The sequence below is a fragment of the Lepisma saccharinum genome, chromosome 27, assembly GCF_977018435.1.
Source record: "Lepisma saccharinum chromosome 27, izLepSacc3.1, whole genome shotgun sequence".
Classification (NCBI taxonomy): domain Eukaryota; kingdom Metazoa; phylum Arthropoda; class Insecta; order Zygentoma; family Lepismatidae; genus Lepisma; species Lepisma saccharinum.
This window is the reverse complement of record NC_139255.1, coordinates 56,382,427-56,408,398: the sequence shown is the minus strand read 5'-3', so window position 1 is coordinate 56,408,398 and position 25,972 is coordinate 56,382,427. Positions and strand designations below refer to the sequence as shown.

At 38.2% G+C, this 25,972-nt stretch overlaps 1 protein-coding gene across 1 annotated transcript; it reads left to right on the top strand.

Annotated features, from left to right (window-relative positions):
- The first annotated feature begins 833 nt into the window (after positions 1-833).
- Pgi (glucose-6-phosphate isomerase) lies at positions 834-24,653 on the top strand. Its single transcript, XM_083113403.1, has 11 exons — positions 834-1,053; positions 7,008-7,101; positions 9,783-9,974; positions 11,158-11,238; positions 12,208-12,423; positions 12,877-13,116; positions 14,426-14,565; positions 16,609-16,792; positions 18,062-18,266; positions 19,217-19,283; positions 22,601-24,653. The coding sequence occupies exons 1-11, from the start codon at positions 923-925 to the stop codon at positions 22,719-22,721; spliced, it is 1,671 nt and encodes a 556-aa protein (XP_082969529.1). The 5' UTR covers positions 834-922; the 3' UTR covers positions 22,722-24,653.
- The last annotated feature ends 1,319 nt before the right edge of the window (positions 24,654-25,972 follow it).

The following is a 25,972-nucleotide window of genomic DNA, read 5'->3' as shown; positions in this document are numbered from 1 at the left end:
GACTGACAATTGAAGAAAAACGCTCAAAATCGTAATTTATAAAAGTACAGATACTTTCTTCTTTATTTCATTTTCCTTTGGCCGTTGACACACGACTTACACACCCAGAGAAATCGCCACTGCTTCACAGTAGCGTGCTCAGGATTTTCGAAAGGGAGGGATTACGAACACTTTTGTGGCCCTCATTTTGCCATCTTTTCCTACATTTGATGATTTTTTTTAATGCTGGGCCAAAGGGGGGTGTTATAACTCCCTCCAGCCCCTCCTTGGGCACGCCACTGCTACTTCAGCAGGTGGCGCAAATTATTGCAAACGATAATCTCGCTTGGATAGATATGTGCGATCACGAAATGAGAAAAAACTCCCTACCCCGTCAAATGATTTCCAAATTTTCGGGATTCCAAACAGCCAGGAAAGTTTTGAACCGTTATATATATTAAGTACTGTATTCTCAGTTTTCTGCACGGCAAAGCCTATATCAGAAATGCGAACGGGACAAAACTTTTCTCATTCGTGACAAAATCGGACCGGGAAATATCAGAACTCAACAAACCATTTCTTCCTGAACGTTATTATTATTATGTAATCAATACTCCAATTTTCAAGACATTTTCGAGATCCTGAAAAATTGTTCCCCGAAATCGAGATTCATCATTCGTTTGGGCTTATTTCACTTTTTAATTTGAGAGTTGATATGTGGTTGCGGTGTTGTATTGGGAGATCATTAGAATTTCCTGTTGGGATTGTGACGCGTAGCTTACCGAGCGTTTTCTGCCTTGTATGATCTGTGCCTGTGGCACAGAGGAATTTGTCTGTGGTTTTGCTTCGTCTGCTATTGGGGGGCTTGTCCTTTCATTGCCTTGATCTACTTCGAAGCCCATTATAAGGAGTAAAAAGCCGCAAGAGAAGCTGTCATTTCAAAATGGAAGCAAAGCCGCAACTTGCAGAGGAGCAAGCTTGGAAAAATCTACAAGCATATTATGACACAGAAGGCAAAAAATTCAACATACATCAGTCGTTCAAGGAGGATTCAGGAAGGTTTGATAAATACAGGTATGTTGACGTTAAGTGCAAGAGGGAGTTGACCTTCATTTGACTTTGCTGTTTCGGTGATGTAATTTGTATAATTTGCGGTGAAAGTATGACCTGACATACAGAATATAAAAACGTTTTCACTACTTTACCTTATTTACATTGTTTCTCGATCGTAGTATTAACGAAATTCAATAACGTTTTGAGAATAGTTCTAGGTAAATGAAACCAACATTACAGTAATATAAGGTGGAAAAACTGGCAAAAATTACGAGAGATTTTCAACTTTTTAAAGTTAAAACTTGCTTATGACGCCAAAGCTTTGTGTCTGTTCCAGGAGACATTTCAATTACCGATTTGCTTCTGGTGTGACACGCAGGATTTATTCTCTACGATAAATTAAATGGTGTAAACATCGCCGGTTGAATGCTGTTTTATCGTAGCCACTTTTCGTCAGAGATGAATTGACGATGCTATCGTGTACCTTAGTGATTAATTCACGTTTCGAAGCGACTTATGTGGCTGTCAAGGGGTGTGATCAACATTAATAAAGTGTTTGTGCAAGTATTGTATGTAGTGTATTCGAAATCTACACCCAACAAAATAGTTATCCCAGTTAATCGTAAATTTAATGAAAATGTATGGAACCAGTTTGACGAAATAGACAGAAGTACGTTAGGTAACACTTCCGTATAGTGGATTTCTTCATTTTTACAGAAGAAACTACTTACGGAAATCACTTTCTGTATCATCGTTGAAGTTTCTCAATGTGTTTTCTTTCGCCGTGTAATATTTTTTAACGTGAACTTTTTTTCTATAAAAATATCTCTCAGACGCAATTACTGTTGCTTCCATTTGCTTCTATATGTCAAGGATGGTCCGTGCTTTTCATGACGTAACCCCCTGTCAATGTTTCCAAACACGCCTTTTTTTGCAACATTTTTTATTTTTCGAAAATTCAAACTATGCTTGCCTAACCTAACTGGAAATGGTTTGTGGGGCTAACGTCAATGGTTTGTGGGGTAAATGTTTACTATCCTTCGGACACCTATAACTTCTGAGTTTCGTCAATTATTGACATTTCTACTTACCTATCTGCTCACGAATTCCCAATCAGATAGATTCCACGACGAAAGAAAACACCTCCATGAACTTTCAACATGCTACAGAAACTCATTTCCGTAAGTAGTTTCTTCTGTAAAAATGAAGAAATATGTTGTGCCCATACAACACTGTTACCAAAAAGAAAACTGAATGAAAATATTTATTCATATCCGCATTTTCTGTTTCTCATTACTAGGGCTCGGAAGTTGAAGACCTAAAAATTGGCAAAAATAAGAGCTAAAAATGGAAAAAAGGACGTATAAATGTGATCCAAATTAATCAATAACTTCAGTTTTAATTACATATTTAATGAATAAAAAAATTCAAAATCTGGTGGTATGGAACACACAGTGCGAAAAAACTATATGAATGAAATGGATCTTCTTTCAGACATTTTATATTTTTTTAGATTAACATAATTTGAAGAATCATATTTAGCCTAACCACACTAGGGTTACAGAAATAGGCCTTCGGATCCTATTTCAGTCGTCCAAAAATGTTTTTCTTTCGTTTCAGGGATGGTTCAAATATATTTATTTATTTACTACAAAAAGGATGTGTAAGAGGTGATGGTGATGATGATTCGAATTGAGAATGGGCAGTAAAAATGTAGTCGAAAGAAGGGGAAGTTGAAAAAAAAAAAAGCAGTTAAAACCTAAAGGCCAAAAAAGGACCAATAAGCCAAAAAAGGGACAAATAAAACCCACCTTTTTCTGGCCTACAATGACCCAAAATGAACATATATTATGTTGGGCCTCATCTTTGGACACTAGGAAAAACGATTTTTCCTCAACTTCCAAGCCCTACTCATTACTATAGGTTGGATAAACAACAAAATAAACACTTCAAAGTTTGCAGCACTAAAAACTGAGAGCGCAAAGAAGGGATGATATATTGAGACTGTACTTAGTCTCGTCCTTATCTGTCCTTCAACACAGAAACGAAATTAGTCAATAAAATGCAAGAAGAGAAGTACAACTTACCAGTCTAGTGCTTATATATCAGGCGACTGACTTCAGTACAGTGATCTTCCGACGTGACTTTTCCTGTACATTCCGGCATTCAAAATGCAGCTGTTCTGGGGACAATAAGTGTACCACCAAAAGGGGAGGGGAATGAAATTTCCAAGAATATGCTATGCTTCTTGCACGGCCAATGCCCTTCTTGCCTGTGGGGTTCCTAAGGAAGGATTATTTCCACAAAGACTGAAGTAGCGGTCAGGATATTTGCAAATGAACCTTGATCCTAAACCACTCTGTTCCTGAATGGCTCGTTGGCTACTGTGTTGGCAAAGTGAATGTGGCTTCCTGACCTACGTCGCCTCTTGCTTCAGCTTGGAATGTTGGTTTATGTCAAGAAACCGAACACGATTAAAAAAGAAAAAAGGGCTGGGATGTTTTCTTACTCGTAGCTGTATATTTCAAAATAGACTAACCCCTTCCCTCTGAAGCTTGTTGAGGAGGCGTCGTGAGCATCTTCCGCAGAGAGCCTAATTTTATCTTTCTCAAATTTTGAAAAATAATTTGCACAGTTGGAATAAAATGCCAACTTTCCGGAGCTGTGGTGGTCTAGTCGGACTGCCACTTAGGAGACCAGATTTAGATTCCTAGGGTGGGAATTTTTCCGACCTTGTTTCCGCATAAAACTGCTCCGGGGCTCGCCCAACATCAAATCAACTGGTACCTAGGGACAACCCTGCTGGGGGAGGGGTAAAGCCGACTCATCACATCACCTCCAAAATGGCAGTGATTCCTTAAATGTGTGTACATGGCACGTGCTATGCGCCCAGGGAATGAAATGCAACGTTATCTTATAACCTTCTAAGACACATACAAGGATGCATTAAAAATATACTCGATGCATCGATCGCAATTTCCAGAAAATTTTCGGAAAAGCGTTGGTCCTTGGAACCCTGGCTTGACTAAGACTGTGGCTCCTGGCGCTGAAAGATAAGTAATTTCCAGAGGTTATTGCCAAAATTGCTGCAAGACAGGGGCACAGACTTGTCAAAATTATTGGGGAGGCTCTGATAAATTAATGAATGACTCACTCCCTCCCTTTTTTAAGTTTTGCCCTCATTGTTCGGAATCTCGTAAAAGCCAATGAATTCCTCAAAAATATCAACATTTTCATTCACAGTTTGAATACAGAATGTCAATTGTTCACGGATGGATATGTCACGAGTTTCGTCAACCATAATAGCAAAATATTCCAAACTTTTAATATCTGCTACCACGGAGCGCAAAACAGATCTCCCTAATATATCAATGATCTCGTTCTGAATGTCATGTGAGAGCCATTTGTAGCTCGAACTCCCATCCACTCCCCTAGTACATGCACATCGTCTTTTGAAACTCTTTTTAGTAAAAATGTTAATACTCATAGTTATATACTTAGTATATAGTAATAAGTAGGTCTCGGAAGTTGAGGAAAAATCCTTTTTTTTTTTTTCTTACTGTCCAAAGATGAGGCCCAACATAATATATGTTCATTTTGGGTCATTGTAGGCCAGAAAGAGGTGGGTTTTATTTGTCCTTTTTTGCCTTTTTCGGAGTTTTTTTTGGCTTATTGGTCCTTTTTTAGCCTATTTTTAGTTCTTAATGGCTTTTTTGCAACTTCACCTTCTTTCGACTACGTTTTTACTGCCCATTCTCAATTTGAATCATCATCAGTTCATCACCTCTTAAACATCCTTTCTGTTGTAAAGAAGTAAAAAAAAAAAAAAGAGAGAGAAAGAGATAAATATATTTGAACTGATCCCTGAAACGAGAGAAAAACATTTTTGAACGAGTGTAAGTGGCAACTTTATCTTGTTTTGAAGCTTTCAGCATGGTGTACACAACCAGACAGCACGCGCCTGAAAAGATATCAAGTCAGATAAGGAGGTGCCGCGCATATTCATTAAATACGTAATTAGAACTGAAGTTATTAAATTAATTTGGATCACATTTATACGTCCTTTTTTTCGTTTTTAAGTCCTTTTTTATATTTTTATGTCTTTTTATAAGTCTTCAACTTCCAAGCCCTAGTAATAAGTCATGTGTCTTGCTGTCTCTGGTCATAGCCCCCCCCCCCCCAAAGTTGATGGTTTAGCGGTCTCAGCCCCCCAAAGTTGATGGTGTAGAACATTTCAAATGTGTATTTAAAGTTAAGTTCATGTGGCACAATTCAGAGCAAACGTTACAAGAGAAGCAAAATAATACATTAGATCCTCTTAAGCAAAATTATTTGGGGGCTCTGCCCCCACATCGTTAACATTGGGGGGGGGGCTCGAGCCCCCCCAAGCCCCATGGAGTCAGCACCTATGCTGCAAGAGCAGATTGGGTCAGTCTGTGGTGTGTCAACTTTCACCTGAAAATCTTGTGTATGTGTGTGTTTGCATGGATCTCATTCACAGGGGGCGGCTAATTCAAATTTCTCTGATATTGATAAATACTTTGCACAGCTAGATTGAATAATAGCAAATACCACAGACTAGGCAAATATGACATTTTACGGCATGGCTGGTATGTCTGTAGCTAAAGGGCTTAGTGCTGAATTTTGTGAGGAGGGGTTCGAGGGGGGGGGGGGGGTGAAAGATTGAAACACTGGAATGAACTTTAGGCAAATGGTAGAGATAATTGAGGACAGGAGACATATATGTCTTCTGTTATGTTGGGAAGGGGGCACCGTAAAGTTATTCTGTTTATAAGGGAACAGCACTGATATGATCGAGACTGTACTTGTCATTCTCTCGTCTTGTCTTAAAGGAGAGGTTTACCTCGTTCTTGGTCTTCTCTCCAGTTGTAAATGCTTATCTTGTACTGGGTCTCGTCTTGAAGTGTAAATACCCGTTCTGTTCGCTTCTTGATTTTACAGAAGTCTGTCTCGTTTCGACAAGTCTTGGAGGATCTAGTCTCGTCTTATCGTATATGGAAAAGAAGAGATTTAAAATTAGGCTGTCCTCTGCCCCCTCGTCTACCACTCCTTTCCCATCAGGGCACACTGGGTTAATTGTTTCACACAGACCTTGCCTGTACGTCCAAAACCTGGTACATTCAATGGAAAATTGGGAACTGAAGCAGCTTACACTTGATTTGTGGAGACGTGGCTGCAATTCTAATCTGGACGTCAATCTTTGTGTCACGTACGTCTTGCTGTTAGCGAAAACTTGAAGCTACGTTGGTCCAACTAGCGCAAACATATTTTTTTCAATGATATTTTGAAGCTAGATTCGTAGATTTTGATTTAATTTGAAAAATGTAAAATCTAGTAGCCATTTTTTTTTTAATTTTCAGAAATAAGTTGTCATATTTTCAGAAGGAATGAAAAAGCCATCAATTTTCTGGATAAGTTAGATCATGTATCTAAATTCATTTTAAAATTACTTTCACTTTCAATGATAACTCAAATTTTAGTAAACCATGTTTTCAGTCCAAAAAAATCTGATATAATTTTATTGATTTATTAGTGTGTTTATAGATTAATGTAAAATGTTTACGTACAATGTTGTGAAGTTTCAAAACTATTGAATATTTTTTTAAGGAAGATATAATTATTTTTCCAAGATGGTGCAGCTCACTGGAGGCTATGGGAATGGAAGAAAAGATGAATCACTGAAAGTTTGAGGGGGCATAAAAATGAAACCAGACAATTTAGAGACAAATAATATTATGTGGTTTCTCACCACCATGGGAGAAGGATTAAATGTGCAAAGTTTCATCAAAATCTGAGATCGTGGGTGGTATGGTCTGGTTGAACTGACATGGAATGACCCTTAGGTAATAACTTGAATGGTTCATTGGTTTGAAATTCATATCAGATTTTTTAAGAAATTAATCAGTGCTGTTCGTTAATGCTTACAAAGTAAAAATTTCTTTTTTCTTTCCCAGTATCAAGCTTTCCACACCTGAAGATGGAGATGTTCTTTTGGATTACTCGAAGAACAGAATCAATGACAAAGTTTTAGGATTACTCTTTGAATTGGTAAGATTTTTGTATCGTCATTTTTGTAACTTTTCCAAGCAATATAGAATGTGCATATTTTATTCAGTTAGAGGTGAATGTTTTACACATCCTGTACATTTCAATGATGTTGACATAATTTATGCATTAGCTGGTGCAGACACGTAGCCAGGGGGATGATGCTTATCCCCCTCGAAATCCCACAAATATCTAATTTAAATAGTGTATATTGGTAATTAATTTTACTTCCTTATCAGGATTAAACATCTTTGATAATAATTTGTAATATACTGAGAAATTCATCTTCAGGGCTTCTAGCACCTCCCCTTTTTTCACCTTTAGATGATGGCTGCTGATAAGGGATGAGCCTCTCTCGAAATAAAATGCTGGGTACGGACCTGAGCTGGTGCATCACATTTTTAATGTATTAATAAATTGCACTTCAGAGATCAAATAGGGTACACATTCATAAGGTTTTTTTTTCTTTGTTTGTTCTTGTACATGTTTTCTTTATGATAGAAATGTAGAAATTAATTTTCAAGTTTGGAAGGGTGGGAGAATGAAGTTTCATATTGTAACAATATGCAGAAACCATAATGTGAGCATTTTTTATGTATTCACAAGTTTGGCATGTTTAATACAGGTGCAAAATATTCCAGCGTAAGGTGTTATACTTTAGGGAGATTTCAGACCGAAACGACACCTACTACATATCGCTTGGGAATGAACCAGTCAACAGCAACATCTCACATTGGAATGAAATTACAGACCACACATCATTTCACACTAGAGCGGCATGACAGGCTGCACAAATCTGCATTCAATTGGTGAAATATTCAAGCTACATGTGATGCTTGTCACCTGTTGCTTCAATCTGGAATCTCCCTAATGCTTCTAAAAAGCAACTTCTATGTCAACTGCAAGGAAATCATTGTGATCCTATGTCACTACTAACTGGCATTTTTTAAGAGATCATATCTAAGAACCATCAAAACTAGATGCAGAAAAATCTTTTGGGAGAGGAGACTGGCTTTCCATCTTAATCATTGCATATTCACTTACAGATGTCAGTTGATTTAAATGTAATTGAAAATTTGTCTTGTGCATACTAATATTATTAGGTCAGTCAAAAAGTAAATGCAATCATTTTTTTTTTATTTTTCACAGCAACAATAGAAAACTTACAATGATATAATTTTCCAACATAGTCCCCCTGCACTTCAATACACTTGTTGAAGCTTTCAAAAGCTCCACAAGCTTTCCGATACCCTGAGAAAAATAGGTTTTCGGTTGAGCAGGAAGCCACGTATGCACAGCTTCCTTCACCTGTTGATCTGTGTCGAATCGACGGCCTCTTAAAGCATCTTTAAGTGGACCGAACAGATGGTAATCCAACAGGGCGAGATCGGGACTGTATGCAGGATGCTCTAACACCTCGAAGCCCAGATTCTGAAGAGTTTGAGCGGTGTTGGCGGCGGTATGGGGACGCATGTTGTCATGCAACAATCGACCTCGTAGTTTGCTTCGAATTGCAGGCTTCAGCTTGTTCGAAAGCATATCACTGTATCATTCACTGTTTATTGTTGTCCCCTTTTCCACATAATGTTCCATAATTACCCCTTCTGAGTCCCAAAAAAGTATGAGCATCACTTTTCCTGCAGAGTGTTGACGCTTGACTTTTTTTTTTTCACTGGAGATTCAGGGTGTTTCCATTCAATGCTCTGGCGTTTGCTCTCAGGTTCGAAGTGATGGATCAATGTTTCATCTCCAGTGATGATTAGTTTCAAAAAGACTTCACCTTCGTTAGCATGTCTGTCCAATAATTGCTGACAGATTCTCGCACGATTTCGCTTGTTCTCGTCAGCGAGTTCTTTAGGGACCCATCTCGCACAGACTTTATGAAAGTTGAGCCTGTTATGGATAATTTCATATGCAGAACCATGACTAACGTGCATATGGTTTGCCACTTCATCAACAGTCACTTGTCGGTTATTCAGAACCAGCTCACGGACTTGCTCAATGTTGTCATCAGTAGTGGATGTGGCTGGACGACCTGCTCTTTCCTCGTCCTTCAGACTTGTTCGACCACTTTTGAACTTTTCAATCCACTGGTAAACACTTCGCATCAGTAAAACATTGTCACCATATTGTGCTGAAAGTCTTTTATCGATTTCAGTTCCTGGTACACCTTCAGACCACAAAAAAACGGATTACAGAACGCTGTTCTTCTGTGGTGCACACGTACAGTGGTGCAGCCATGTTTACTTGGCAATACTGCAGATCGAACTGAAGTGATGACGCTGTAACCTGCCACAGGCGAAGACAACGATACTATCTTATCGGCTTGCGAGCGCAGAAAGCTGTACAACCAACCTACAGAAGAAAGGAAAAACATTGCATTTACTTTTTGATTAACCTAATATATGAACTGTTAGTCCACTTTATGTATGGAAAGGCTAATTTGGACTGGACCTACAGTTTAAAGTGGGATGCGAACCACTGTGCCATGTGCATCCACCAGGTATCAACCCTGGGATGCCTTCATTACAATTCGACGACGTTACCACTACACCATTGGGTAGGCCTCTGCTATTATTACATTAAATCATATAGTTTTTTTCCCCACAGCAATGTATTGTTCGCTTTATGAATTCACTCAGCAAACATCCTTGCAATTTGTATAATGTGTGTGAGTGTTTCAGGCAAAAGCAAGAAAAGTTGAGGCAGCACGAGATGCCATGTTCTCGGGACAGAAGATCAATTTTACTGAAAACCGGGCTGTTTTGCACATCGCATTGAGGAACAGAAGCAACAAACCAATATTATTGGATGGAAGTGATATCATGCCTGATGTAAATGCTGTGTTGGCACACATGAAGGAATTTTGCAATCAGGTATGTTCAGTTTTTGTACTCTGCACAGGTATAGCTACTGTTTTTTTTTTAAGTAAGAATAAACGATAGAAAAGAATCTGTGCCTGGAATGTACAGATACAACCTTTCATTGTCTTCAGCTTGATTTCTCTATTAGATGAAATATATACTTTCAGATTTCTTACATGTATAATAATTCCATGTGACTTTTGTGAAATTACTTTATTTACCTATCGATTTTGGCAACTCAACTGTTGTCATTCACAGTGAGTTACAGAAATCGGTAGGTGAATAAAGTGCTTTTTCACGTGGAATTAGTAAGAATAGAATTCAATTGTTTGTGCTATGAATTTAAATATATTCTTTCTCATCTTAATATAACATATGCTTTCTCAGAATGATGTGGTAGTCATTTTTTTTAAAAATGTTGCCTACTTAAAAACCTTCAACATTCTGAGAGCAAATTTATTTTTAGAAATTTTATTTAAAGTGCTTTTATTTGTGCAAACATTTTCTTCTTGCTTTCTTAAATGGTAATGGTATTCTCATACACAGATCATGTTACACTCAAACTGTAAGGAGCATGACAAAGAAAAACTACTACAGGATAATTACAAATCCATTACTAGCAATGATCTAGAATTGCATCCTGGTTGTCAGAGCTGTTCTGTCGGGATTCTTAGTACAGCATATATCCTCAAATCATTAGTTCAGAAGTAAAATTAGGAAGCAGTATTGAAGCTATGTTTTTCCCAAATATGGCGTACTTCAAATTTCTACATTAGAAACACATTTATAGCAAATATTAAGTATAATACTTATTATTATTATTAAGTAGTATTTTGTCCTCCGTGGGCATGCAGTTTAAAGTGCTGTGCTTTGGACTCTGACTGCAGGATGGCATAGGTTCGAGTCACCTGGGTCCAGTCTCTGGGTTCTCGGCCTGTGTATAGGACCGGTGGCAACCCACTGGGGGTTCGACATGCTGACCCCACGTCACTCCATTACCAGTTGAAGATCTCCACACCTCTAGGTAGGATTGTGGGAGGGAGACTGGAGATAGACCAAGGCCCTTCCAGGGCTGTAGAGCCATGGGTTATGTTATGTTTGGATCTCTCATAACTACATGTTAGAAGGGAATACACTTGTATTAAGTATTTATAACATAATCTATTCTTGTGTTCCTTCTTGCATTCTCTAACAGGTACACTCAGGCCAATGGAAAGGATACACAGGGAAGCCTATACAGGATGTTGTTAACATAGGAATTGGCGGATCTGACTTGGTATGTACTATGAAGCACATGAACATATTAACTTAACCATAGTATTGCTATAAAATAATTCCTAGATGTACCGTATGTCTTAAGAAGTTCCCGTACCCATAATTGCATGTTGGCCGGTATTCAGTTGCTTGGGAATGATTTTGTTTCCATGATTGGTATCCCTGCATGGAACACTCACTTGAATTCATATGTGAGTTGTTACAGTGCTGAGGAACGGCTGCTAGCATGTGTGTGGGTGCACAAACGACAATGCATCGGACAATGTACTGTAATGTAAAATTCATAATTGTTATACTTTGGGTTGAGCCAATACCACTTTGAACCAATAACGATAGTGATACTCTCTCAGATTCCCACAGATACAGATGCTTGAAAATTGTAATAATTAAAAGTTGTTCAAAATATAGATTAATTTTAGTGTGTAAGTATTACACTCTAATTATATGAATTAAATTACCAGGATTTTTGCTTTAAAACATTTTAGAATTACATCAGAATATTGAATTACATGTTACATTATCACAAAAGTCAGTATTTTCACACAAAACTGGTTCAAATTAAAATAAACTTTGCATTTTGCATAATTTTCAGGATAATTAGTGTTGCGAGGCATTTTTGCGGAGTCTATGAAAAACTAAAATGCCGGAAAAGGATTGACAGGTATCGGTAAATAAATTCCAACCGATACTTTCCAATACCGATACCGGCTCAGCCCTAGTTATAATGTAAATAAATAGATACATAGTTTATAATAAAAATCTAGTGGGTAATTAATGTGTACTATGTAATATAATCTATGAGTAACAGGACTTCTCGTAGACCCCGTATATATACTTTATGCTCTGTTCTATTCACAAAATTATTTTTGTGCTGGTATATACTAAAGTTGTTTCAAGAGTTTTGACAAGCCTCCAGATGCCATGGTATAAAAGTGCATGCTTTGTTTAATATTCTTTTATACCGTTTCAGGGACCTTTGATGGTAACAGAAGCTCTGAAACCATTTGCTGTGGGCCCTAGAGTCCACTTTGTGTCTAATATTGATGGCACCCACTTGGCGGAGACGTTGAAGAAGCTCAATCCTGAGACTGTGCTCTTCATCATTGCTTCAAAAACTTTTACAACCCAGGAAACTATTACAAATGCAAATTCTGCCAAGCAGTGGTTTCTGAAAGCAGCTCAAGATGTAAGTACTGTTCATTTTATTCATCCTTCAAAATACACACCTTACCAGACGGGTTTATTTTCAAACCTGAAAAAAAGCTGCCTTATTCAATCTTGATTCCTTGCCAGCATTTCAGTATGGAAGATTTGACACTGAAGCAACATATGTTGTTTGAGAACAACCCAAACAATATTTATGTTACACATTGCAGCAGTCATACACTGCATAAGCCTATATTCCATAGGCTCATCATCTCCGTGGCAGAGAGTTTTGTGGCAAAACATGGTAGGAAAATGCACCTCATATCCTTCAGAAACACTGAGAATGAACATTACAGCATGTTATTTCACTCTTCGTGTTTGTCAAAAACGAATTATGCATTCCCATGCACATCATGTTTTACTGAGTCTTGAATTAACATGGCAGATTCTGTTATTGTCATGTTCTAATGTTTTATGAAAATCTGTCTTTCAGGACTCTGCTGTGGCGAAACATTTCGTGGCTCTCTCGACCAATGCTGCAAAGGTGAAGGAGTTTGGCATCAGCACGGACAACATGTTTGGCTTCTGGGACTGGGTTGGTGGGCGCTACTCCCTGTGGTCAGCCATTGGTCTCTCCATCGCTCTCTACGTAGGATTCAGCAACTTTGAGAAGCTGCTCTCTGGCGCTCATTACATGGACCAGCACTTCCAGACAGCTCCATTGGAGAAGAACGTAAGCATAATAATGCAAAATTGTCCACTTTGCAACTGTGCATTACACTGCATTTGTAGTTCATATGACGTGAAGAATGAGTAGACTTTTATACAATTTAAAAGTTGAATTTCAAGTCCTTAAATAAACATTCAACTGGCTTTTGAAGTTCTGTTGCTAGAATGAAAACATACTTTATACTTCTTAGTATATCATTGGAAGTAATGGCAGTTTGCATTTTAAACGCAAGACATTATCAATCTTCCTACTGTAGGTCCGGAAATAAAGTACACCAAAAGTTGTCAACTCTGTACATCGTTAATATTGTGTAGGAAGCGAGGAAATACATCTACACTGTTGGTTCTTACAGAGACCAGTTATTTTGAAATTCAATCCTCAAAGACCTTGGGTATTTGAGAGAAGGTGTTTGTTGTTGAGCATTGCTTCCACTCATACGGAACTGTAAAAAAAAAAGGTAAAGTGTTCCCCTGTGCATAGCACCACGCCATGAAGGCGTATAGGGGGTGTGGGGGTAACGCCCCACACTTTCTTGATCCGGTCGTGAGTGGGGGTGATGTGATCAGCATCACGCCCCTGACTGCCTTTACCCCCCAGGATTTCCCCCAGGTACCCATGTTATTCGACGCTGGGTGGGTGCCGGGGCCGCTTCCACCGTTAGAAAAGTTCCCGGATTTGAACCGGCCGGGGATCGAACCCGGGACCTTTAGCATGGTAGTCAGACACGTTACCGACTGAGCCACCGCGGCCACTGGCCAATGCATTAATAAAATTGCTGTAATTTTGCAAATTTCAAGGGTTGTTGCAACAAATGTTTGGTGTTAAGACAGACAACACTTGGAACATGTATGCTGACTGTTCTGTTTATGTTCAGAAGTTGTGTTGCTACATGTAATGTTTTTCATTATACTTACAAAATTAAACAAAACACTGCATGTTCTGCATTTTGGTGTATTTTATATCCAGCCATACTGTAAAAGAATTCAAATCAACAACTTTAAGATATTAACATTGATGCAGAATTTTTAAACTTGTTATTTGTGAGTGTAGAAGACAGTCGCAACTTTTGTAGATAGGGCATCCTAGACAGCACGAAATTGACTGAACGTAAAAAGAGTACTGTTATATTGTTTCTTATATTTAAAAGTTGCATATGTGTGGAACTGAAATATCATCACTTGAAGTTTCCATACATTGGGATTTAGAACAGAAACACTCATATAAAACTCCCCATAAGTGAATGTACATGTGGCATGTGTTTCCACTTTTTATAACAAACAAATAAAAATGACAATATTCGTTGTAACTTCAGGTCCCAGTGATCTTGGCCCTTTTGGGTGTCTGGTACCACAATTTCTATGGAGCAGAGACACATGCGCTTCTTCCATATGACCAGTATTTGCATAGATTTGCTGCTTACTTCCAGCAAGGTGACATGGAGTCGAACGGAAAGTAAGTACATCTATGAAGAAGTATTTTTGTTGTATTGAATGTGGACAATGAACAGATTACCTTATGTAATGCCATGTGGTGTCTGTCTTGTGAAGTTTATATATATATATATATTTTGGATAAAAGGAAGGAGGGCCACAAGGGCTAAATAAAAAGTGAAAGATGAGAGAGGAAACACTCACCGGACAAAGAAAAAATTCAAATTTTCGTGATGGTGTATCACATCTTCACAGCGTTCTGTACTAGCCGACCTCTTCTGGAATTTCTGTTATCGCTCTTAGCTTCTGCGTGCAACTGATCCTTTCTCCAAATTTGCTGGCCTATTTGGCACCGATCGTTCTGCTGCATTTCTGCTGATCAATTGTTTCGGATCGGTGACTGTTTACTTGTTTATTTCAGCCATCTTACCCAGCAGTGAATTAAGAATGCTGTACGTTTCCTACGTCACTGCTGATCTTGCAAAGGAATGTTATTTGTTACGACTGACAGAGTTCTCTCTACTCCTGAAGATGTGATACACCATCACGAAAATTTGAATTTTTTCTTTGTCCGGTGAGTGTTTCCTCTCTCCTCTTTCACTTTTTATATATATATTTTGATGCATTCACTGGATCTTCGCTGTTACGTGGGACCTTACCGTGAATGCAGTAGGACCCAGATGATAGAGCAAGAAGGTTCAGGTTTAAGATCCCCCTACAATCTCCCTTAACCCCTAGCCAGTGGCGTGGAAGGACACAAGGGATGTTGAGTGCTGCCCAACTCACCTCTCGGTCAGTCAGTCCGGTGTTGATGTCCTGGTTCGGCCTCGTGCTGTGATGCCCACAATCTTCAGATTTTGTGGCGTCCGGGATAAGAAGTATGCCCAACAGTTCTTGCGTATACTGTGGCATTGCAGGCTGACTGGGGGCCGGCAGCTGTGACTCCTTGCGGCGTGTCGGTTCATGTTCGAGACAACGGCACGTCAGGAAACTTGGCAACACTGACTGGCTCCCGGCGAAGGATGGCCGTGCGGACTCAGTCTGTCCGGGTGCTGTGATGAAGATGAAGAGCCCCGACCTCTCGGTGCTAAACTGGCGGCTGTCCTCGTCAGCCCGGAGAACAAGGCTGGCTGCCGTGTGGGGCAATGCAGTGTAGCGGTTGCCCTTGCAGTACTCCTTGACGCTCATCACAGCATTCTGTACCAGCCGACCTCTTCTGGAACTTCTGTTATCACTCTTAGCTTCTGCGTGCCACTGATCCCTTCTCCAAATTTGCTGGCCTATTTAGCACCGATCGTACTGCTGCGTTTCTGCTGATCAATCGTTCCGGGTTGGTGACTGTTTACTTGTTTATTTCAGCCATCTTACCCGGCAGTGGATTAAGAATGCTGTGCGTTTCCTACGTCACTGCTGATCTTGCCAAGGAATGTTATTTGTTACGACTGACCCAAGTTCTGATGGATGGCTTGGAAATTGAGTTTTTATGAAGGCTCCCTTGTTACATTCCACAATATATTTAGGGGGTGGGCTTACCTTCAGTATTATACTGTTGTTGATAAGTAGTGATATAAAATAAGCCACTGAAAACAGATAGTGTGCTCATTTCATTTGATATAAAACAAAGCAAACTTTCCACTTGGAACATATGCAACCAGATGACTTTGCCTTACATGTTATAAAATATTGCTCTTGTAGTTTGTTGGTTACAAGCATTTAACCAGGGGGGGGGGGGGCATACTCCCTTCAAGATTCATTATGTTACTGCTTCTTTTTTTTATTGTTATAACTGTAATGTTAATCAAACTAAAAATAAATGCCTGATGAAGGAAGTGTGTGCATTCTCCGTAAATGTGTTTAAATGCTTGTAACAACTGTAAACTATAAAAGGAATAATTCTATAATGAAAGCAATAGATACATGCAAGAAACACATTCAGAAATGATCTAAAAGCAGCATACAAGATATTTTGATTGTGTATTCACAAAAAAGTTGATATAATTGTGGAAGGATTATGAACCAGTGAGCATAAGGGTTTTGCTTTAAAATATTTTTTTTCCCTTTCCAGATATGTTACTCGCGGAGGCTCTCAAGTTAACTATTCCACTGGTCCCATCGTATGGGGTGAACCAGGCACCAACGGCCAGCATGCCTTCTATCAGTTAATTCACCAGGGAACAAGGCTAATTCCAGCAGACTTCATTGCACCAGTGAAAACTCACAATCCAATCCAAGAAGGTTTACATCATAAGGTAAGTACAAATATCAGCGTACTTTTGTGTCTCAAAATCACGGTTTTCATATGTAGTCAACGTACCCATATAAACCCTCTAGTAGGTTGTATTTAGATTGGCCATTCTATTGCTTTCTTTCTAGTTCCAGCATGTCTTTGTTTCATTGTTTGTACAAAAATTGAAGTTTCTGTAAAAACATCTCTACAGAAAAACCCTTTCAGGGTGGGCTTCTGCACTGATCAACATTAACCAGAATTTCAACAAGTTCATTACACAAGACTGCTGTTTGGGGTGTATGGGGGAGCCTTTCCGAAGACACGCAAATGTCAATCAACCTCCATTTCACGTAATGTACCTTGGCCTGCACTTGTCTGCTGCTTTTTGTTAATTGCGAACATCATATCATCCTTCGCCGTTTCCTGCCTCTGGCTGGGTTGGCATAGAAGTCAAGCCCCTCCATTTTTTCCTGGTCTTCCAACACTCCTCTCTTTCCACGGTGTTCCAATCTTGTTCTCTTCTCCTAACACTCTTGCTATCTGCTCTTTCCACAGACATCTTGGTCTCTCCCTTGGCCTTATTTCCACTCCTTGTTCATGGTAAGCTCTTACTGGTAGTCTTTCTGCATCCATCTTCTTCATGTGTCCGAACCATCTCATCTGTGCCTGATCTATCCTGTCCTGAAGCTTCACCACACCTGCTGTCTGTCCCTTCTAGTCTTCCCAAATACACTCCTTAAAAATTTCATCTCCACTGCCTGCATCTTTCTTTTGTCTCGCTGTCATTGTCTAAGTCTCTGCTCCATCCATAATTATCAGCACATAGTATGTGTTGTATATTACCTTCTTGCATTTCATAGGTACATACCTGTTCCATATTAATTTTCAAATGCTTTGATAAGAGTCCACCACCCATTTGTCCTCTTCTGTTTACCTCCTCATCTATTCTTCCACTTCTCTCAATTATGCTTCCTATTTGAAGCTCTCCACTACCCTCAACTCTTCCATATCCATCTTTATTCTTGGTTCTTTTCTGGCTGTTTCTTGGTTGTTATTATCACCTCGCTTTTTTCTGCACTGAATTACATTCCTGCTCTTCTGATTTTCTCATTCCAACTATCAAGCTGTCTCTGTACTTCTTCTTGACAAGAATAAATAATAACCGTGCTCTTCTGTTTCCTAATTATATATTTGTAAGCGTTCTTTTCATTGTAAAAATTGTTCAAGTATGATTATTGTGCATGAATAATTTTGGAAACCATTCTGATTCTGTGTGTTGCAATTGTAACAGATCCTTTTGGCGAACTTCTTGGCTCAGACGGAGGCTCTGATGAAGGGGAAAACTGAGGCTGAGGCAAAGGAGGAGCTTCAGAAGTCCGGGATGAGCGGGGATGCGTTGAATAAGATCCTGCCGCACAAGGTTTTCCTCGGGAACAGGCCGACAAATTCCATTGTGGTCCAGAAGGTGACACCATTTACATTGGGTGCTCTAATAGGTAATTATTTGCATTATACCTTCAATGTTTTTCATTTGACTCCCCCGTAATATTTAACAAACTATGCTTGAATTCTTGATTTAACCTTTAAACAGCCAATGGGTCATGTATGACCCATGGTGCCGATGACAACATTCACGTGCTTTTAGGACCTTCATACTTGTATGTGAGGTTGTAAACGCAGACAGATGTTGAGATAAGACTTTGAAATTTCATGTGGAAGAAACCCCCCTCCCCTCTTTCTCTAATATGAAAAATTAGCCACTTTTTAGCCAAAATGCAGGATTGTACATAATGCATCATATTTCAGCCTGTATGAGAACTAGAGACTTGAAACAAGTTTCACTTTGTTGCAAAAGGTCTACTCTTTGAAAACAATGCAAAAGTTTGCGCCCTTTTTCCAAAATAACTGGAGAAGAGTCGGTGAACGACTGATATTTTTTTTCATTGAAATTTGGGGACTTGGCCCCTTTCAACCCCGTTTTTCTCACGTTTTTCTCAATTGTACATGGTCGCGTGCTCCGGTGTTTTTGCTTTCAAACAAAAGTTATCTGAAGTAGAGTGCTCAAATAGTCTGATATAATGTTTTTCTGAAATAAGTGTAAAATTTTTAAAATCGCACGCAAAGGCCACGGCGAGAGAGGGTTTACTTTCGAAAACCGGCTCGACTGTTTAAAGTTTAAGGCCACTTTATGCACATAGAGGCTAATTGGGTTTGGACCTACAGTTTAAAGTGGGATCCGAACCACTATGTGCCTCTGCCGGATATCTGACCTGGGACCCATTGATTACAAGGCGACAACATTACCACTATGCCATCAGGGAGGCGGCTGTATCTTCAGACCATGTCGAGTTACAGAGAACCTAATTGTGAAATGTTGAAAGTTAAGTTGTGTGTAAATAAAGTTGCAAATAACATCTAAAGTGTAATAAATTTGATTTCTTTACAGCAATGTATGAGCACAAGATCTTCACTCAGGGTGTAATCTGGGACATTAATTCATATGACCAATGGGGGTGAGTTTTACTTTTGATGTCTGTCTTAGTATTGCTTAAAATTTATCGTGTTTAGTTTTAACAATTTTGCCTAAAAGGTAGGCAATCAATGGTGCTGAAGTGCATGTTGGTTTCTAGGGCAGTCAGTACTGTTGAAAAATACAAGAGGTTTCTGTATTGTTGTTTCTACCATTTTTTATATTGTTGGTTTACTGGACGTGTTCCTTGCTTTGTTTCACAGCACATAATGTGATTGGTAGTTTGTAATTTTTCACAAATTTATGTGTTCCTAGTACAGGGTGGCTACTCACTGGGAATTTCTTGAATTCCAGGAATTGTGTGAATTCTTCTTGAATTTTTCTCCGTAGACGTGAAAAATTACAACTTTTATTAATCCAAATCCGATTCAAATTATACATGTACAGTAGAGCGTCGATTATCCGAACGACCGCTTAACCGAACTGTGTACTCGCTCACTTTCAGATATCTGTAATGAAAAAAGTACGTGACTTAGCTGCTCGTAAGCGTGTAGGCTTGCTTAGACAGACCAAAATAAAGGATTTTTTTAAACGTTAATTTTGTGTACTGTGTGTATTGTTCATGCAAAATGCGTATGTAATATGTACATATTTTTGTTTAATAAACTGTACCACATACTATATATTCCTACTAAAGTTGCCTTTGTACGTTACTTTGTAATACATACTTAAAGAGATGCCTGTTTTTATGAATAAATTTACTGTACAGTACTTCTTTTTGGCAAATAAACATGTACAGTTCGATTATCCGAACAAACCAGTTTTCCGAACACCCATGTCCCCCAATTACTTCGGATAATCGACGCTCTACTGTATTTATAAATACCCTGAGGCAAGTTTTTCAAAGTTGAGCTTTCATTTTTATCTAGGAAGGCAACAAAAGCTGTGTGAAAAATAAAACAATTCTCTCAAACAGTTTACTTTGTTACTGTCCTTTCCAGAACAATCTGACAGATGAAAGATTATTGCAAGATATATCTTGAGGCTGATTAGGTAAATTCGAGTTTGGCAATTCACAATTTTTTTGTAGGTTAGTACATCTCGTAACATCTGTGAGTTGTGTTTGTAGATGTATTTCGAGTCTGATTATGTGAAATTGTAAACAATGGCGCAGCTACAGGGGGGGAAAGGGGGCATTGCCTCTCCAACCTTGGATGCAAATGAGTTCTAGGGGGGCAAGGGGAGCAACCTTCGACCGCCAAGTGGACCTGCAGGGGGCAATTACCACCCACAACTTCACATTTTATGCAAATAAAAGTACTTTGGTAAAATTTTCTTGCTCGCAGTTCCTGCTTTTCTTTGTCTTATCAAGTTCATAACCATAGCTAGGGGGCGACGGGAGTCTGCCCTGGGCACCGAACGATCTAAATGAAAAAAAGTTTTAAAATTGATTGATTGATTTGTGGTTTTAAGTCCACTGGACCTACAGTTTAAAGTGGGATCCACTGTGCCATGTGCCTCCACCGGGTATCGAACCCGGGACCCCTTGATCACAAGGAGACAATTACCACTACACCATCGGGGAGGCACAAAAGTTGTAAAAGAGAGAATGCATTGGCATCCCGTGAAATTATTTGCTCCATATTAAATCAATATTGATTTCAGCCTGCAGAAAATTGGATCCAAAAATGTTGTTGCTCGCTTCGCTCGCAATTTATCATTGTTCTCTGTACTGCATTATAAATTACTTGTCTTAATTGATTTGAGGAAAGCAAGCATGCACATTTGATTTGAGAGACAACTTATGTAATTATTGCTTTTGCTTTATTGTGAGATGGATAAATTAGTTGTGTGATGTATTTAAATAATATATGTTGTATATAATATGTATTAAGGAAACTTTGAATACATACACAATTTAGTGTCCACGTCGCTCCATGTTGCATATACTGTATGTGAAACATATATCTTGCATGAAAGTTATACATGTTGATGTAAAAAAGAATTACATTTGGAATGCATTTATCAAGCATTTTCTGTCTCAAATATAGTTTGTGTGCTTGTTTTCCATTATTGTGAAATTGAACGTGTTGAAAAAATAATTCAAATGGTTTGTTCGAACACAAATGATTTAGCACCAACTTCTAGCCCCTTTTTGCATAATTTACGAGGACAATAACATCTTTGATATAACTACTACTACTAATAATAATAATAACAATAATAATGTTGGTCCCGGGTTCGAATCCTGGCTTGGGAATGGATGTTTGTGAGTGTCCATTCATCAATTTCATCATATCACTCATCCCTATCTTCGCAAATTAGCCAAATGTGGCACACGAAGCAAAGTAAAATAAAGCAAATCAATAATAATAATAATAATAAATATATTATTATTATTATTAGGTCTAGTAGTATAAGTCCGTTTATCCTGATACTTGTTCCCCCCAAGACAAAAATTCGTGGTTGCGCCTCAGATTGTAAATAGAAACTCAGCACCTTAAATTCAATATTTTAATTATATTAAGTATACCGATCAATTGAATAAGAATTTTTGGATGTTGGAATCAGATGGACTCCTTATATTATTAAGATATTTGTGTGTGGATGTTGAGAGGCGGTAATATGCAAGGTGGAAATAGAGAAAACACCTGCTTGAATTTTTGAATAGTTCGTCTTGAAAACCGGGAATTATACACTGCCCTCCAGAAATTAAGCAACAACAATAAAATGTGAGGTAAAAGAGAAAACAGTTGGAGAAAAGAGAAGAAGAGTGGTGGGCACGCTGAAAGAAAGCAACGAATGCGTTAGGGATCATATCCCTTATTAGTGTCAGACAACGGTCACTTTCGTTACAAATAAATTATGTACACCCTCCGGCCTTGTGTTTGATTCTATTGGATGTTCACCATTTGTTGCTTAATTTATGGAGAGCAGTGTACTTGAGTTTTATCATGGTCCTAGAGTAGCCACCCTGTAGCAACACTGCCGTGCGCTTGTTTCACCAGAGGAAATGAAGCCAAAGATGCAATCAAATGTGTTGGGTTGCCAGCATTCAGGTGGCAAAATGGGCTTTTTTGAACGACTGTAGCACCGAAATGATGCACGGGTGATAAAAATGTTAGAGAAAAGTTGTTTGTTTTGATGTCCTCTACATGTTTGTGCCATTACAATGACACCCTGTATAATTATTGTAATTAATCCAATGTGTGTAACATATCTGACATCTTCATATCAAATGGTCATCTGATGGTTCAATATGCAGTACATGCGAGAGGTGTAATGTTTGATTTATTAAGTTGGTTGTTTTTTGTGAAAAAGCCTTTTCAGTATGTACAATTCCTTTAATTATTTTTTTAGTGTTGAATTGGGAAAGCAGTTAGCAAAAGCAATCGAACCAGAATTGAAAAGTGCAGGAGCTGTCTCTTCCCACGATGCCTCAACCAATGGACTCATCAACTTCATCAAACAGCATTCATAGGACTTTTATGCTGGTAACAGAACATAGTCTTGAGGTAGTGTAAAATGAGATGGTCCTGGTATCTGTTACTCTTACCAAATACGTGAAGAAGTATTATTTAAAGTTGTTTTTTTTTGTCAGGGTTGCCAGCTTTTCTAATTTGTAAATACTGCCTGTGCCATCTTTATCAAATGAAAAACAAAGCAACACAAAAATAATTGTAACGAATAAACAGATTTGTGGATATTTCGAAAGGAGCAATTACAATAATCCAAGTATTTTTTAGCAGTTGTTAAACAATGGTATTGAGTACCCACACACTGTTATGCCTGTATAGCATACAGGAAACTGGTTTTCCTGATGGAAGTTGTTCAGTAATCTTAATCGGTACCGAGTCCTTGATTACTACAAATGCTACAGACATTTCCAACCTTTTTTACAATCAGATCGTTCGCCATTTATATTTAATGCTAGCCTTTGAAATGATCATAGTATTAATCATTGTATTTCACTCTTGCATTACTGCATACAAAACAACACAAGTATGAATGTTGAGCCACATTAAATTTGTTTATAGAAAGTATTAATTGGAATAGTAATGTCAGTTTGTCAGTAATGTCTACATTGCAATTTCCATGAAAACTAAAAATAAAGTGAATGCCATTGGTTTTGCTTCAATCACTGCCGTAAGTTGGCAGCCCTGGGAATATAATGCTCATTTCAGATGGGTGGAAAGGGGACTTCCTTTTAGGTTGCATAGGGATTCTGCAGATTGCAAACTAGCAATATAGGATCAATAGGTTAAGGGAGCACACTCATGCCTTAAATATATATGTACTTGTATTTGTAAGGATATGAGATGACAAACTGGAAAACAAGTGAAAGAAAGATAAATGAACTCTTAGTATGACACAATCATGGTTTCCAGTGTAGGGTTTGAATAAAAAAAATGTGTTGATAGTTGTGATGTCTGAATTTATGTATGATACATGTGAAAGATAACATTTTACATACAAAAATAGAACTATGTATATTTTGTATATGCAATAATAAATGAGACTCCATGAAAATATTAGCAAATAACATTAAACTAAGACAAACTTGGAGCCATGAAGAAAATACTACACCAAATATTTGAATTTGATGGTTAGTTTTTTGATAGGTCATTGTGTCGGAAGGTTGATCATAGCAATATTCAGAATTAACTAGAATACCAGTGAATTAACTTTTCGTTAAAATTGTCTGGGTTATCTCTCTGTATTAAGAACCAAAAAAAATAGCGATTGTTCTGAACTTGTGATGGTCTCATTTATTTTTGCCAAATAAAACTTATGCTAATAACCTTTAGTTAAGATCAAGAAGTGATATGCAGGCAGTACCAACTTCATTGAAAATTACGTAAATTTGGTTTCTTTCCATATGTATACAGAAGGAAATGCAGGAATAAGAGCGTAACAATTTGGTTTCTATTAGAGAAAAGGGGAGTACAGTAACAAGCATTGAGTTTGGCGAGTTTACATATGGTTATCCGGATTAATATATTTGATGTTGACTTTATTGTACAAAAATGCCACTTTGTGCATATAATTTAATTTTGAACAAGGAATCATTTTATACAGAACTCAAAATTTGTTCACGTAAAAAATTTCCAGGTGCCATAATGAAGAAGTACTTGAATGAGAGGCTATTTTCATGAATATATATTCACATGTGTGATACATGATCATTTTTATAGAAGACATAGTTATAAGTTTTGATAGAATTCTGCCATATATTCTGTGATTGATATACTTGGTGGTACATAGTGCAACCATGTTCCTTTGTATTGTGAAGGTTTATATGTGTGATGTAAAGCTCATGAAGTAGTTAATGTTATGGATTACTTTTGATGTATTTATTTAAGATTAGTACTTATTTTTTGAGAGAACTGTTTAAATAAATAGCTTATTTCGATCTTGGTCTTTGCAAATGAATTTTTCCAGCGAGAATGTTAGCACATACTAGCCAATCAAAACAAGAGGAACAGAATCTCATTGCAAGCTATATTTCATGGGTTTCCATAATGCTTTAAATTGTGATAGTGATGAAATAACCAACCGGAAAGGAACACTCGTGCCGCAACTGGGATTGAAATCTTGACACTTGACTTCAAGTACACCACAGATGCTGGCTGATGCACACCACTACGCACACAACTGAACTAATAATTTGAAACAGAGACATTAGAGATGCACAATTTTGAATAACAGGTACGTGTTCTTCTCAAATAACTGTAGCCAATTCTTGAAACTTGAGCCAATGAGGATTGGAAAATCCACAGGTTTGAACAAAAATAAAAAACAATGTCCCTGTCCTTAGCTTCAGAAATGCATTCAGTATTTGTATCCAATATACGAGTACATGAGGCGTACCAAATTTCATAAATTATGTCCCTCTGGTTCTCACATGTCAATTTGTGCTATCCCCCAGGGTTTAGACATTTTCAACATTATGTAAATGTGTGTGCCACAAGGTCCTGCCCATGACATTGGAGAGGGCCTTGTATGTGCCAAAATGTTGGATTGCACCGCACCTATTATAACTTGACAAGTTTAAAAACAAGATGCTACAAATAGCTGTTGTGCATCTCACACAACATTTACCCACTTCATTCTTCGCAGCGAAGTTGGTTCGCAGTGTTGCAACCTGGAGGGAGCGGAATGGTCTGAGTATTTTCAACTAAATTTGTATTAGCTTTTTCCTGGGCTGTTTTCTACCTGTCGGAGTACAGAAATTCAGCTCACCTTTCGCCACAGACTCTCTTCCTTCTTTTAAAACTTTGCCTCCCCGATAGCGCAGTGGTAGTGCCATTGCCTTGTAATCAAGGGGTCCCGGGTTTGATTCCTGGTGGAGGCACATAGTGGTTCGGATCCCATTTTAAACTGTAGGTCCAGTCCCGATTAGCCTTACTGTGCATAAAGTGGACTTAAATCAACAAATCAATCCAATTCTTTTAAAACTTGAGAAACCATCCATTTAGATACTTCCGTGGCGGCGCTTGTGGACTCGACAACATTATACTTAAGTTTATGTAACTCCTTCTGATTTTGCAAATATGTTGCAACATTGTAAACAATTTAGGCATCGTCAATCTACACAGTAAATATAGTTTGTCATATTTGTTTCAGCTTAATCTTGCCGAGTTGGCACCACTCGTACTCTCAAGGCCAGACTAGTAGGTAGAAGAGTGGTGGGGAGGATGATGTAATAAGAACTGCTCTGCAGCGATCTGT